Genomic DNA, 13,884 nt, shown 5'->3' on the forward strand with positions numbered 1-13,884 from the left:
TGTTGATATCTTCTTAGGTTGTTTTCCAAATATTTGGCCTTTAAAAGAGTTTAAATTGTAACCATTTATCTTTTTGCACTGTTGCTGCATTAGTAGTGAAGACGAGGAAGGCAGATTTCAAAATATAGGTTAGGGCAAGAAACATAATAAAGTTTCTTAAGATTCTTTAGCATCAGGTTTTTTTTCATTTTTCTTGTAGTTCCCCAGGGTTCTATTTTGGGGCCGTTGCTTTTTTCATTGTATGTTGCAGATATGAAATCCTTCATAAAGTACTCAATGTTACAACAATATGCTGACGTTTCCCAGCTGTATACTTAATTTTCACGTGAAACTTTACCCATAATAGAAGAACAATTTAATAAGGATTTAGAAAATATAGATAACTTTTTCTGCGACCATTATTTGAAATTAAATTCGTCTAAATCATGTGTCATTTTTCTGGGTGGTGGAAAGAACGCCCTTAATGCAGCAACAACTTTAAATGCAAAAATTCGTAATGAGCAGCTACCAGTAGTACGAGAGGTCAAAAACTTAGGAGTATACCTTGATAGCGGTATTTCATTTCAAACACATATAAAGAATAAGCTCAAAATTGCATACATGCGCTTAAGAAAACTTTACGGCTTAAAAAATCATTTACCTCCTAAAACTAAATATTTTTTATGTAACACACTTGTTTTATCCTTATTTGATTATTGTGTGTATTGTGATTCATTCACTGAAGACTCCGCTTACTCAATACAAATACTTCAGAATTGTTGTATGCGTTTTTCTTACAAAATTCCATTTAGAAGTCATATTTCTCCTTATTTAAACAATAACCTAATTCTAGATATGAAAAATCGTAGAAAATATCACATCTATTTCTTCGTGTATAAAGTTATAAAAACTAGGGAGCCATTATATTTAGCTAACAATTTTACAAATTTTCTTCATGAGCATAACACTAGATTTATAAATTTATTTAGAATACCACAACATAGAACAGCAAATTTTCAAAAATCTTTTGTTTTTGTCTAGAACAGTAGAACAGCAAATTTTCAAAAATCTTTTGTTTTTGTCGTCTCTCAACTTTGGAATAGACTTCCGGTTAATTGCAAAAGTTTTCCGTTTACTGCATTTAAAAAATATATTCGTAATAAACTGCTTGATTCTCAAAAAAAAACAATACTTAATCTATAATAAAAATTAAAAGAGCTGAGCGGCTCGATTTTTTGTTGACGTCTACTTATTACTGTTATAAATATTAATTAATTTACCTTTCCTGCATATCCAGAACCCCCGCCTGCTTCGCCTTACTTAAATATGATACTCAACACATGCATGTCTCGATTAATTAAGAAAATCTTTTTTTTTTACTTTTAAGGTTTTTGAAGGGCTATGCCACACAGGTTCTATCTTATGATGAACCTGTGTAAACGGTTCTCTATAATCGAGGCATGGTCCTATTTATCATGTATTTGGTAGGTTGTACAACATATGTATATTATTATGCTACAATTTTGTATATGATTATTTATTTACCTTCATGATGAAAAAATTTGTTTTGAATTTGAATTTGCTTGTACTTGATCAACGTTATTGTTGATTTCATAATATAGGCGAACTTTTTCTAATTTTTCTTGTTTTCTGTTACCCCATTTACAAATTTAAAAAAACCTAATCTGATAGCGCATTAAGTTCCAATAATTAGTAATGATGTTGCAATACCCAATGAATTAATAATGATTAACGACGTTGCAGTCTGTTTTTTAGTTTTTCCAGTTACTATGTGGTAAAACAATGTAATCATGTTTTTAAAATGCAAATATATCGAAAATGGCTAAACCAAATGACAACTTAATATGAATTAAATTATATTTGATTTATGATGCTGGGGTTAGTAAAAAGCTGTCAGGAAATTAGGTAGTTTAATACAAAGGAAATGGGGATTGACAGTATAAATAATTGGGCTATTATAAATCCTAATTATTTGTACCAAAAAGTTAAATTCAAATTTGATGGACATGATCTAAATCTGCAACATAAATAACTCCACCGTGTCACAAAAATATTTGGATGATCGTTTAGTTGGTTTTTCGCTGTTATGACAAAGTCAGCCTTGCTCTTTTTATTTCTCATTTTCGTGGGAATATTCCTTTCCTGTTACCTAATATGTCTTTAATAGGTTTGTTTTTCTTTATGTACCTATCTAATATTCCTATACGAAATTTACTTGAACTTTTTGTAAAGCATTATCATTATTATTGCAAATGAAGACTAAGTCAATGTTGTAATGCAGTTTTGTGGAAAATATTATTTGCTTAAACAACAATTGCACTTACTATTCCTGTTTTAACATACTTCTTACACAAATGGCCATAATTGTCATCATTAATTACTTGATCACAAATAGCCTTGGATAACTAGGTAGCACCTTAGGTAAATATGTGTTTATATAGGGAAGGGGGAATATAACCTGTTCCGGTAAGTTGCTATTAAAAAGAATGTTTACCAAGCTAGTTTATTAATACATTTCTGGCTTCTTTATACAGTTTTACTATGAAAAAATAAGAAAATTACGTCACTGATTTTTTAAAGTTCAAAATATGAAATGTACCTATCTGTTAATGTTCTTTTTTGGTTCGATAAGGAAAATACCTAATTAAGTTTTTCTATTCATTATCATATTATAAGAGTACAGACCCTGTTCATTGTTATATGCTTTCAATTTAATTATCTAACTTACTCATTCAATAATCTTTGCCCATTATAGATACGGACGCGATAATATGTCATACCTCTATGGGTGGCTCTGTATTCTATTTGTTGGAATTTCCAAGGGAATTTCTTTTGTACATGCTTTATTTTAAAACCAGACAAAATAAATCGTTTTTTTTTATTATGCTTTTATTGACATTATTGTGGTTAGAGAATATATTATGTATGCACCACCTAAATAAGCTGATAGCATGTTAAGTTTAATGCAGCGAGTTGTTGTTATTATTCTTATCTATGTATTTTCATATTTTTTGCTTTTTTGACCTTTTGGAAATTCTTGGAAGGTTTATAAGCAACAAACACATGGAAGACGGTGAGATTCTTTTAATTATTATTTAAAACTTTCTCCGAATATATTAAATACTATAAATTAAAAATGAGCAAATATTTAGTTTGGTCCAATATTAAATTTGAATATATTTCATATTTATCAGATACATCGAGCTTCTGGTGACCTTCGACAAGCATAACGGAAGAGTCGATTCACTTAATAATTATGACTAATTATTGCGATTGATTTGAACTTTGGTGGGGAATAAAATTTGAATTACATATTTATGGCATGTTTCAATTAATTTAAAACAGTACGAAGAAATAAGTAATTATATAGTTTATTCCTTTTAATATTTTATGCAGTTGGTATTAGCATTGAAGTAAATCAGACGCAAGGAATTGATAAAAAGTGAGTGCTGTTTACTATTAAGTGTTGTATTGTATTTGTTAGTTGGGGTGTCATTTATTATCGGTTGTACAGTAGCGGATTCGAAAGATTTATTTAAAAAACTTGAAAAGTCAACTGATTTGTAAAATTTGACTGGAATCACTGATCTTGCCTATAGCACCTATTTAATTTTAGGGCTTTTGGGGGTCCTCAAAGGTGTTTAAAAGTCTATATATATTTTAAAATTTGCTATTATTTATTCTCATAAAAAAATTAGATCAAATACCTATGTTTTTGATATACTATGTAAAGTAAGTCATTCTAGTTAGCAGTTGATCATAAAAACAAACATTAAAAAAAACTGTAAGGACGAAAAGATTTCATTGCGTTTAGTTATATTGTTATAAGCCTGACCTATTCAGCCTTATAGTTTGGCACATCTGTTAACTGCCCCGTATTAACGAGCAGTGTTTACCTAATAATTCTCTAAATCGAATACCAAACATAATTTCGTATTTTTAGCCAAAATCCAATTCAGCTCGTTCACTTGGTACGTCAGCGTTTAGCTACGGAAATGAAATTTTTGCAGCAAGCAGGTGCCGATTTCATGGGCATGGGTACCGGTTTACTGTCAAACAACGCCGCCGAGGTATTGCACAAATTAGACGATTTACGGCGTAGGACGCAGGTAAAAACGAACATTACATTTTATTTGCTCCTAATATTCTAAAATAATTAATTCCAGTCCACTTCCGAAGATACAAGGCGGCTCGAGCAAGAACAAGAAGCATTTGCTTTACAGTATCATGAATGTACCAAAATAAGCGGTAAGTTTGCAACAAAATGAAGAACCTACTTTCTATTTAATTTGAATCCAGAATATCATATAAAAAAAGTTAATTAAGTCCTGGTTACAAGTTGCGAAAATTGTAAACGTGACTTAAAATTGTGGGAATATATGGTATTAAAAAGTATGTATATGTGAATTTTTCAGCTCATATTCAAACTTTAACAACTCAAGCTGGACAACAAGCTGAACACCAAAAAATACAGTATATAACCAGAAAACAGCAGCTCGAGCAAGACTTAAATACAAGAGTAAGCCTTACCTAAAGTGCGAATTAATCTTGTTTTACTATGATTATGTATTTAGGTTTCGTTACTGGTGGAATTAAGACTAAAAATCGCGGAAAAACTGAGGCAAACATATCAGCTTTTACAGCAACTACAGACCCAAATAATAGATGAGGAATTAATCAGGTGGAAACGCGATCAGCAGCTCTCTGGCAATGGTGTACCGTTCACTAGTAACCTGGATCAAATACAAGATTGGTAAGAGAAACTAATTTATATGATTTTATTGGTAGTTAAGTTTTCGTAATGTCGGCTTCTAATTCAGCTACGAGTTAATCTTTTGACAACTCTAAACAATTGTTTCTCGGGGTCCTTTTTCGTGGTATAATTGTTTGACATTCGATATATCGATGACAATCTTTGGAGAGAAATTTGGTTAAAAGCTCCTGCTTCTCTTCATCGACAGTAGATACATTTTAACGAAACTTTGTTCCATATCATCTTATGAGTTCATCTTCTTTTTAATGAAGATCATCATCAGACCATTGTTTTCACTATTTTCAAGAAAATATTGACTGAACGGCAGTCAATTTTCAAACACATCAATACTAATTCTTTATTAAAGATTTATTATAGATTAAATTAATGTAATAACGAAAAAGGCATGATAACATTTGCAAACTCACTTATTTAGTGTTTCTCTTTTCGTAATCAGAAACTAACAACGTACGCAATTAACTAGGTTAATATTTTAAGTAGAAACAACGTAATGTGTTTGAATATAGTTGGAGAAAAGGAGACAACTAATGAGAACCTGACGAGTTGATCACCTTTTCGAATTGGTTTCCGTAAGCATTATCAGCCTCCTTTTCGTAGACCATGTCACATATATTATTACATATTTGTACTTTACAGAAAATGTGAACACATTTGATGTATTAGGTCCTATAACTAACGTAAATAAAATGATAATTCACACTAACCACCAACCCGATTTCTACTTGATTTAATTTTACTCAAGTGTATTGACATTTTGGTATTAAAAGCTACAAGCTGATTAAAGGTTAACAATTAAGATTAAAAGATGATTTTCTTTTAATTGACGATTGTTTTCCCATGAAAAAAAATACAAGAAAAAATTGATCAATCTTTTTTTTTATTTTAATTTTAACAAAATATTTTTGTTATTGTATGAAAGGTAGTCTGCTCTAAGTTATTATTAATAGACTTAGAGCATCAGCATTTAAAAGCCATTCATCACCAAGTCGTCACTATTTGACTAGTTTAAAAACTTTTCGTTCATATTTTTCGTTAGGTATTTTTCATTCTTAAATTTGCCTTACTTGGTCCATTGGTCAATAATGTTTACCCCAGCGTTGAAAAGATTGTTATATTAAAATGGTAATAAATAAACCCTAGACATTTCCCGTAAGCTAACATCCTTTACCAGCATATTAGAATAAATGGAACCCTTAATAAACAATATCTGAATATATTTTTACTCTCACTAGAACGCAATACAGAGCAACAAATGTAAACCAGTAAATAACTGTTCTTGTATTTTGACAATAAATAATCTAATATCTCTGATATTTCAAAGACTAAACATTCTTGGAATAAGTAGCTTTATAGAACTCTTATTTTAAATGTGAAATAATAATTGAAAAAATATTGTTCAATAATTTGTATTGTTCGCATTCAACCATCCTGTAGTAATTAATTAAATGCATTAATATGTATGTTAATGCGTACGGTGTTAATACACCTATTAATATAGGCAATTTTCTCAAGGAAGCAAACAAATACTACCTGCCTTCGTTTAAAGTAATTACTAATTATGAATTTTTTACATAGAAGTTATTTATTTTTTTAACAGTTTGGTATAGCACATTATAATATATTAAATGTGTCTACAATTTTACTGAGAATCAAAATATGTATAACATATTCGATATTCTACACTAAAAAAGTTGATTATTACCCTGGAAAAATGGGTGCATGTATTAATATTCTGGTGTTCAAAAAATATAACGGTATATACAGTTAGGGATGTCCGAAAAACAAAATAAATCGATATTTTGAATCGATTCAAGATCGTACATATCAAGATCGATCCAGAAATAAATCGGCAACAAAAGATCGATCTCATTAAAAATCGATATTTGATTCTGATAATTGTTTATGTGCACTTTTTTTAAAATAACAATACATGTGTAATTATATAAAGTATATTAACCAAAACAAACAAAAAAAAGAAAATACAAATACAAAAAACATATAATATATAGTCATAACAAAAATAAACGTTATATTCCTAAAAACTATGATAATAATAGGTTATAGTATTAACACAGTAATAAAATATGCAAAAAAAATCACAAACAAAGTCAATTATTAATCTAATTTAGAGTCTTACCAGTAGGAACTATCTAAGGAATGAAGAAAGAGCAGTTGAGATAAATGTGTTCCACTTAACCTATTCCTAGTCTGAGTTAGAATATTTCCTGCTTGGGAAAAAACCCTTTCTGGTGGTATCGAAGACCCAACAATGGATATATATTTTTTTCCAAGACTAGCTAATTCACTCGAATTATGATTTAACCAAAAGCTAATTGGATTATTTTCCAATAGTATTGTTGGAAGGTTTAAATATGCTTTAAGGTCAACTGACATTTCATTTTGATTAGTTACTAAACAACTTTTTTCGGAAGTGACCAATTTTTTGTGATAAGACCCTATACTATCAGAGTTTTCGTTATTGGCAGGGACAGTAACCTGCTTTTGAGAATCCATCCAGGAATCCCCTTGTTGAAAAAGGTGTGGATAGACTTAAAATGCTGTTTTCTTCAATAGCACCAAAACGTTTCGAAAGCTCTGCTAGCACAGTTTGTTTTAACTTTTCAGTCTCTCAGGAGTTAGGAGGTCTAAATTTAAAATATTATTTTTTAAACAGTTTACAATTGAGATAATTTTGCTGCATGTTAAATATTTTTCTGCGCTAATTTCTTTGGATACCTGTTCAATAGGCTTTAAAATAAAAAGAAGTTCTCTACATACTTGTATTTCTGCAGCTGAACATATAGATGGAGATTTTGGATTTTTTAATAATATTGGTTTTAGAAATTCAGAGAGTTTTAAAAATCTCTCAATCATGTAGAAGGTGGAATTCCATCTGGTTGGAACCGACTGAATAGGTTTTAATTTTTTTTCAAAGTCTTGCGCTGCTCTTAGTTGATCTGCAGCAGATACACTTTGTTTTACATAAGTAACTATAGACTTTATTTTATCAATAATTTGTTTTATAGCAGGATCTTCTGTAATTTTTGTTGCAACTAAATTTACTATATGTGCAAAGCAGGGTAATTGTTTATTTTAACCAAAAGTATCAGTAACACATTTGGTAATATTCACCATTATTTCACATTATCAGTGATAATAGCACTTACTTTTGACAAGTCAATTTCCCACTCTAGACAAACAGATTGCAAACATTCGCTTAAATATTGTGCAGTATGATTAGAACTAAGTTCTTTTACACCAATACCAATAGACTTACTATTTTCTTTATCTAAATAATGAGCAGTGACTCCCAAGAAGCTAGTTGTTGACATAGTCTCGGTCCAAACATCGCATGTCATACATAGAAATTCCACATTTTTAAGTTCATTTTTAATTATATTGGACAAAGCAGTATACTTCTCTTCAAGCAGATTTGAAATTTTGTGTCTCCCATGCAAAAATTCCCCGCTTTCAATTCCTTTAAAATTGAAAGCGCCATCTATCGGTGGATAGTAAGATTAAAACTAAATTATGCACGGTAAGTTGGCGCTTCCTTTCCTTTATTTTTCCTATGACTATGTTTCTGTTATTTTTACTAATAAACTTGTAAGATAATTTAGGAACCGATCTTCGATTTTTTGAGAGAATTGAAAGACTAGATCGATTCTCGAAAAGATCGCCTGGAAAGAAATCGATCGATTTTAATCGATTTTTTTGGGGAATAGATCGATCTTTGAATAAAATCGATTTGGATCGTACATCCCTATACAGTAGTGGCCAAAAGTATATAGACAAAGTATTATTTTCATATAATTGTTTAAAGATTTACCCACAGGTCCCCTAGATTTTAAATTATTGTTATTTGTAAGGCGGTCTATAAAAAGATACCAATAAATTTCAGTTAAATATTTTGCTTGCTATCAGATAAAGCAACAATATAAATATAGCTGGTCAAAAGTAGATAGAAAAAAACAATTTTGTAATTATTTTTTTGTCTAGATATTTATAAAATAAACTTAGTATAGTATTGCTTCTCTTTAACTCAAGGTGCAACATGCCACGCGGAATTAGATTCTTTCTTGATTTAACATAACGCATTATTAATGCATATCGCGCGGGTGATCGTCAAATTGATATTGCTCGTAGATTTGATGTTAAAAGAAAAGCTGTTTGGGCAATTATCAAAAGATATGAAAGGACAGGATCATTAGAGCCAAAAAATAAATCTGGTCGACCAAAAAAAAAATGGACATTAGAGCTGTACGCAAATTAAAACAAATTAGCCAGAATAACCAGTATTTGATCCAGCTTTGTCTGATCATAATGCCATCCTGGCTCAGGTGCCATTCAGAAAAAGATACAAATCCAGAGGTTTGGGTAGAATTTACAGCACAAGGAACTTCCGGTCTTTTGATGCAGGATGTCGGTCTTTTAATTGGGACTCAATATTTTGTGAGCAGGATGCTCTTGCTTCATTTCACGCATCTCTTTCAAAGTTAGTTGATAGATACTTTCCCGTTCACCCATTAAAAAATCGATTTAGGGACCGGAAAAGATGGTTAACTCCTGGTATTCGCATTTCCGGTCGTAATCTTAGATTTTTTGGTATTTTAAAAAAGTTCTACCCAATAAATTATTTTGTATTGTCGCTATTCTCGAGATATCGAAAAGTTTACCGAAAAGTTATGTGTGAGGCGAAAAGACTCTATTACTCCAAACGTTTAAAATATCCCTCCAATGAGCAACGCGAAGCGTGGTCAATTGTTAATGAGGTTGTGTTCAAAAGTAATGGCTCTCAAGAAGTGCAGATTGATTCTGACATATTGAATAAGTACTTTTGTTCGGTTGCTGATATCCTCACAAAGGGTCTCTCTTCCACTTATGACCCTCTCAAATTTTTACCTACCACTAGTGGAAACTCATTTTACCTCAGCCCCACTACTCCCAGGGAGATTTTTTGCACTATAGGATCGATGAAAAAGAAAAGGGCATCTAGTGACGATGGTATTTCAGTAAATTTATTGGAAAAACTTCCTTTGAGTGCTATTCAGGCTCTTTCTGATGCTATTAATATTTCATTTCAGTCGGGCACATTTCCTCTTTGCCTAAAATTAGCAAAAATTTTGCCTCTTTATAAGGGTGGTGATCGTTCTAGTCCATCCAACTATAGACCGATTTCAATTTTGTCTACTTTATCTAAGTTAATTGAAAGACTTATGAAGGATCGTCTTTTAAGGTTTCTTCTGGGGGAAGGGGTTCTTCGAGATGAACAATTTGGTTTTCTATCAGGGAAAAGCACCTCTGACGCTATGTTTGATTTCTTGTCCAAACTTCTCCAGGTTGTTAATGGAAGAGAGGCGACTGCGGCGGTGTTCTGTGACTTGTCCAAAGCTTTTGATTGTGTGAGTCATAGGATACTGCTTCAGAAGCTTTCTGCTTATGGAGTTAGGGGTGTTGCACTGAAGTGGTTTGAGTGCTATTTGTCTGGTCGCGAGCAGTCTGTGTACCTTAATGGTGACTTTTCTGGTAGGGAGTCTGTGGATTGTGGCGTTCCACAGGGGTCAGTTCTTGGTCCCCTTCTATTTCTTGTATAGGTTAATGATCTTATTACTCTTAGCATATGTGGACATTTTACATTGTTTGCTGACGACACAACGGTTTTATGGTCGAATAAAGATCCCAAGCAGCTTGTCAGAGATGTTGCAGCCGATCTCCTGAAATTAAAGCAATGGTGTGATTCCAATCAACTTTGCTTAAATATGTCAAAGTCCCATATTATTGGTTTCAATTTTCAAGCTGAGAGTCTTGATTTTGGTGAGAACGCATTGGACATGGTAGACAATTCTGCATTTCTTGGTTAAGTCATTGATAAAGATTTAAAGTTTTCTGACCATATAATAAAGTTAAATAAAAAACTTGCTTCTGGCTGCTTCTCTGTTAGGGCAACCGTTCATGAACTGGGGAGAGATGTTGCTCGTGATGTGTACTTTGCTTTGTTCAAGTCGCATTTAAGGTATGCTCTTCCATTTTGGGGTGCATGTTCAAATTATCTGTTTCAGTCTGTTTTTGTGCTGCAAAAGAGGGCTGTCAGAAGTTTATTTAAGGCCCATTCTAGGATGCATTGTGGTAATCTTTTCAAAGAGAGCCGTATTTTGACCCTACCATCATTATTTATTTTGGAAACTGCATGTTTAATATTCAAAAATAAGAACAGTTTTCCAATCCGATATCACAGTTATCCTACCAGACAGATTAATAATATTCCCCTTCCTATTCCTCATTTTACATCTATCAAAGATTCATTTATATATCGCGGTTTAATGATTTATAATCACATTAGCGTGGAATTAAGAAGTGTTCAGTCTTTGCGCCAGTTTCGTTGTAAACTGAAGTCATATTTGCTTCTAAAAGCCTTTTATTCGATTGAAGACTTTTTTAAGGCCGAGGATGTTGTGTAGTAGATGCTAAGCTTTTAATCTGTTAATTTTAATTCTGAACATACCTTTATGTGTCCCTTTATCTCTGCTACCTTTGTCTACATGCATATATTTTGTTTTATAAAGATTTTGTTTGTAACATTTTTCTCTTGCATTTTTTTTTTTAGGCATTTTATATGTTGTATAAATTTTTTATATTTGTTTTGTAAAGTCTGATTTGATTGTATTTATGTTCTGAAGCTTTGTCAATAAAATTCGTGTACATGTACCAAATTTTCGACAATAAAGTACTTGAAAAAAAAAAACCCTTTCATGACTTCAGTTCGTCAAATTCAGATAGAATTACAGGCTCTAGGGATTTGTAATGTGTCCTCAAGGACTGTAAAACGAAGGTTGGTAGAAGAGAATCTATTTGCACGTAGGCCAGCAAAAAAACCATTGCTTTCAAAAAAGAATCGCTTAGCCCGATTGGAATTTGCCCGTCAGCATATACACTGGACAAAACATGAATGGAAACGTGTTTGCTGGAGCGACGAATCGAAGTTTAATTTGTTTAATTCCGAATTCAATATGTTAGACGTCCTTCTGGCCAGAGTTTGAATCCCAAGTACACAAAACCCACAGTTAAGCATGGAGGTGGATCAGTGATGGTTTGGGGTTGCTTCTCAGGTTATGGAATGGGCCCGTTACATCGCATAGAGGGCATAATGGACAGGTTTATGTACAGGGATATTCTCAGAGATGTTATGTTGCCCTATGTCGAAGACAATTTACCATTAAGATTCCAATTCCAGCAAGATAATGACCCGAAGCATTCCTCCAAAATTATGAAGCAATTTTTCGAAGAAGAAAAAATACCAGTTTTAAAATGGCCATCCCAGTCACCCGATCTTAATCCCATCGAAAATTTATGGGAAATTGTAGATCATGATATTAGGGATACAAACTATTCAAATAAAGGTGAATTATTCGAACGGTTGCAACAGAAATGGAAAAATATTGGTTTTAAACTCATAGAAAATCTTATTGAATCAATGCCACGTAGATGTCAGGCTGTAATAGACAATAATGGGTATTTTACAAAATACTAATATTGTATGTTTACATTACTGTATTTCTACATAAAGTAGTGTACAGGGTGTCCCATTTTGGGTACTTTTGTGGGGTATCTCCGTTATTTTTAATGTTAGCGTGATGCGGTTTTCGCGACAGTGTGCTACTTTTTCGTGAAAATAACGATGCCGTTAACAAAAATTCCAAAGCCCTCTTAATTTTTAAGATATAGGCCATTTTTGAAAATTTGACATTTTGGGACTCCCCTTTTATTTCGGTTATTCTTTAACTTATCGAATATTCTGAATATAGTTCTGAAACACCCTGTAGTAGCGTATTATATTAACCTTGTTATTTATATTGTTATTAATTTTTGTTAGCGGCTAAATTCGTTTTTGCTAAACAAAGAATATATGCCTATACAAAGTCTATGAATTCATTGTTGATATCTTTTGAATAATTATAAACTTGTTTGAAATAAATATTTTCATAATTTTCTTAAATGTAAGGTATTTTATCATATATTTTGTTATATGATCAAAGTGTAGTTGTTAACAAATTTGTTTTTAAATTTAGGTGCGAGAGCCTCGCAGAAATAATTTGGCTAAACAGACAGCAATTGAAAGAAGTAGAAAGGTTGAAAGGAAAGTTGGCTTTACAACCCCTGCAAGTTTCGGATATGTTGCCAAAAATATTGGATGATATCACTCAGCTTTTGTCTTCATTGGTTACTTCTACGTTTATCATAGAAAAACAGCCTCCTCAAGTCATGAAAACTAATACCAGGTATGGTAAATGTGTTTTTTTTATGTTTTTACGTGGATATTTTGAAATGCCAGTTTTACTGTAATTTAATCTTATTTATCACAAAAATTAAACACGGAGTTAAGAGTAAGAGTATTTTTCCACTAAACGATATTAATTTCAAAAAAGAATATAATATAATTTTACAAATCGCTCGAAACAATGGATATCCTATAAATGTTATTAAGAGTAAGAGTAAGACCGTGAGATGAAGATATTCGTAATAATTAATAATAAGATGTTTTTTAATTATTAAGGTTTTGCAAGAAAAATTACTTCGTTATATCTTTACATATGCTAGCTAAGATTTTACAGCGTAATACATATCGCTTTACATAGAGAATGATACCTAATCATCAAATATTATCTAATTTTACCCTATTTGATATCAAATATTGCCTAAATATGCAAATACTATTTTTAATAAGAAAAAAAATTGTTATAACTCTAAATTAAATTTAATAATTATGTGCATATTAGATATTTTGCCATTTCTTGATGCTTATTACGCTTCTTAGCAGTTGCTTATTTTGCTTTTTAAAAGTTTTCTAAAAAAGTAAAATTGTGAATATTTTATATTATTTATTATAGTATATTATTTGGAAAAAAGTTATCCAGTACACCAATAAGTGAGTGGTTCCATTCTGCAACTTGCCTTGTCGACAAGTTGAGTAAACTTTAAACAATTGAATAAATCATTACGATTATAGAGTTGATATAATCATTACGGTAGTAATTTTATCGTTTACTTAGATCCCTTTAAGTCCATTTCGACAAAATCTAATAAAATAAAATGGCCAAGACAAGTTTTGGCAT

The 13,884-nt window shown here is 31.4% G+C and overlaps 1 protein-coding gene across 4 annotated transcripts in view; it reads left to right on the forward strand.

Moving 5' to 3' along the window:
* LOC126746020 (signal transducer and activator of transcription 5B) overlaps positions 1 to 13,884 on the forward strand; it is a 65,905-nt gene that overhangs the window by 15,861 nt on the left and 36,160 nt on the right. For 3 of the 4 annotated variants that reach the window (XM_050454107.1, XM_050454109.1, XM_050454108.1), the window contains exons 4-8: positions 3,944 to 4,109; positions 4,167 to 4,248; positions 4,416 to 4,519; positions 4,575 to 4,753; positions 12,841 to 13,050. In XM_050454107.1, coding sequence (XP_050310064.1) covers positions 3,944 to 4,109; positions 4,167 to 4,248; positions 4,416 to 4,519; positions 4,575 to 4,753; positions 12,841 to 13,050 — 741 coding nt within the window. Of the gene's footprint in view, positions 1 to 3,319; positions 3,443 to 3,943; positions 4,110 to 4,166; positions 4,249 to 4,415; positions 4,520 to 4,574; positions 4,754 to 12,840; positions 13,051 to 13,884 lie in introns of those variants that run through there. The other variant, XM_050454110.1, reaches the window with a different exon arrangement.

The sequence above is a fragment of the Anthonomus grandis genome, chromosome 16 (genome assembly GCF_022605725.1).
Source record: "Anthonomus grandis grandis chromosome 16, icAntGran1.3, whole genome shotgun sequence".
Classification (NCBI taxonomy): Eukaryota; Metazoa; Arthropoda; class Insecta; order Coleoptera; family Curculionidae; genus Anthonomus; species Anthonomus grandis.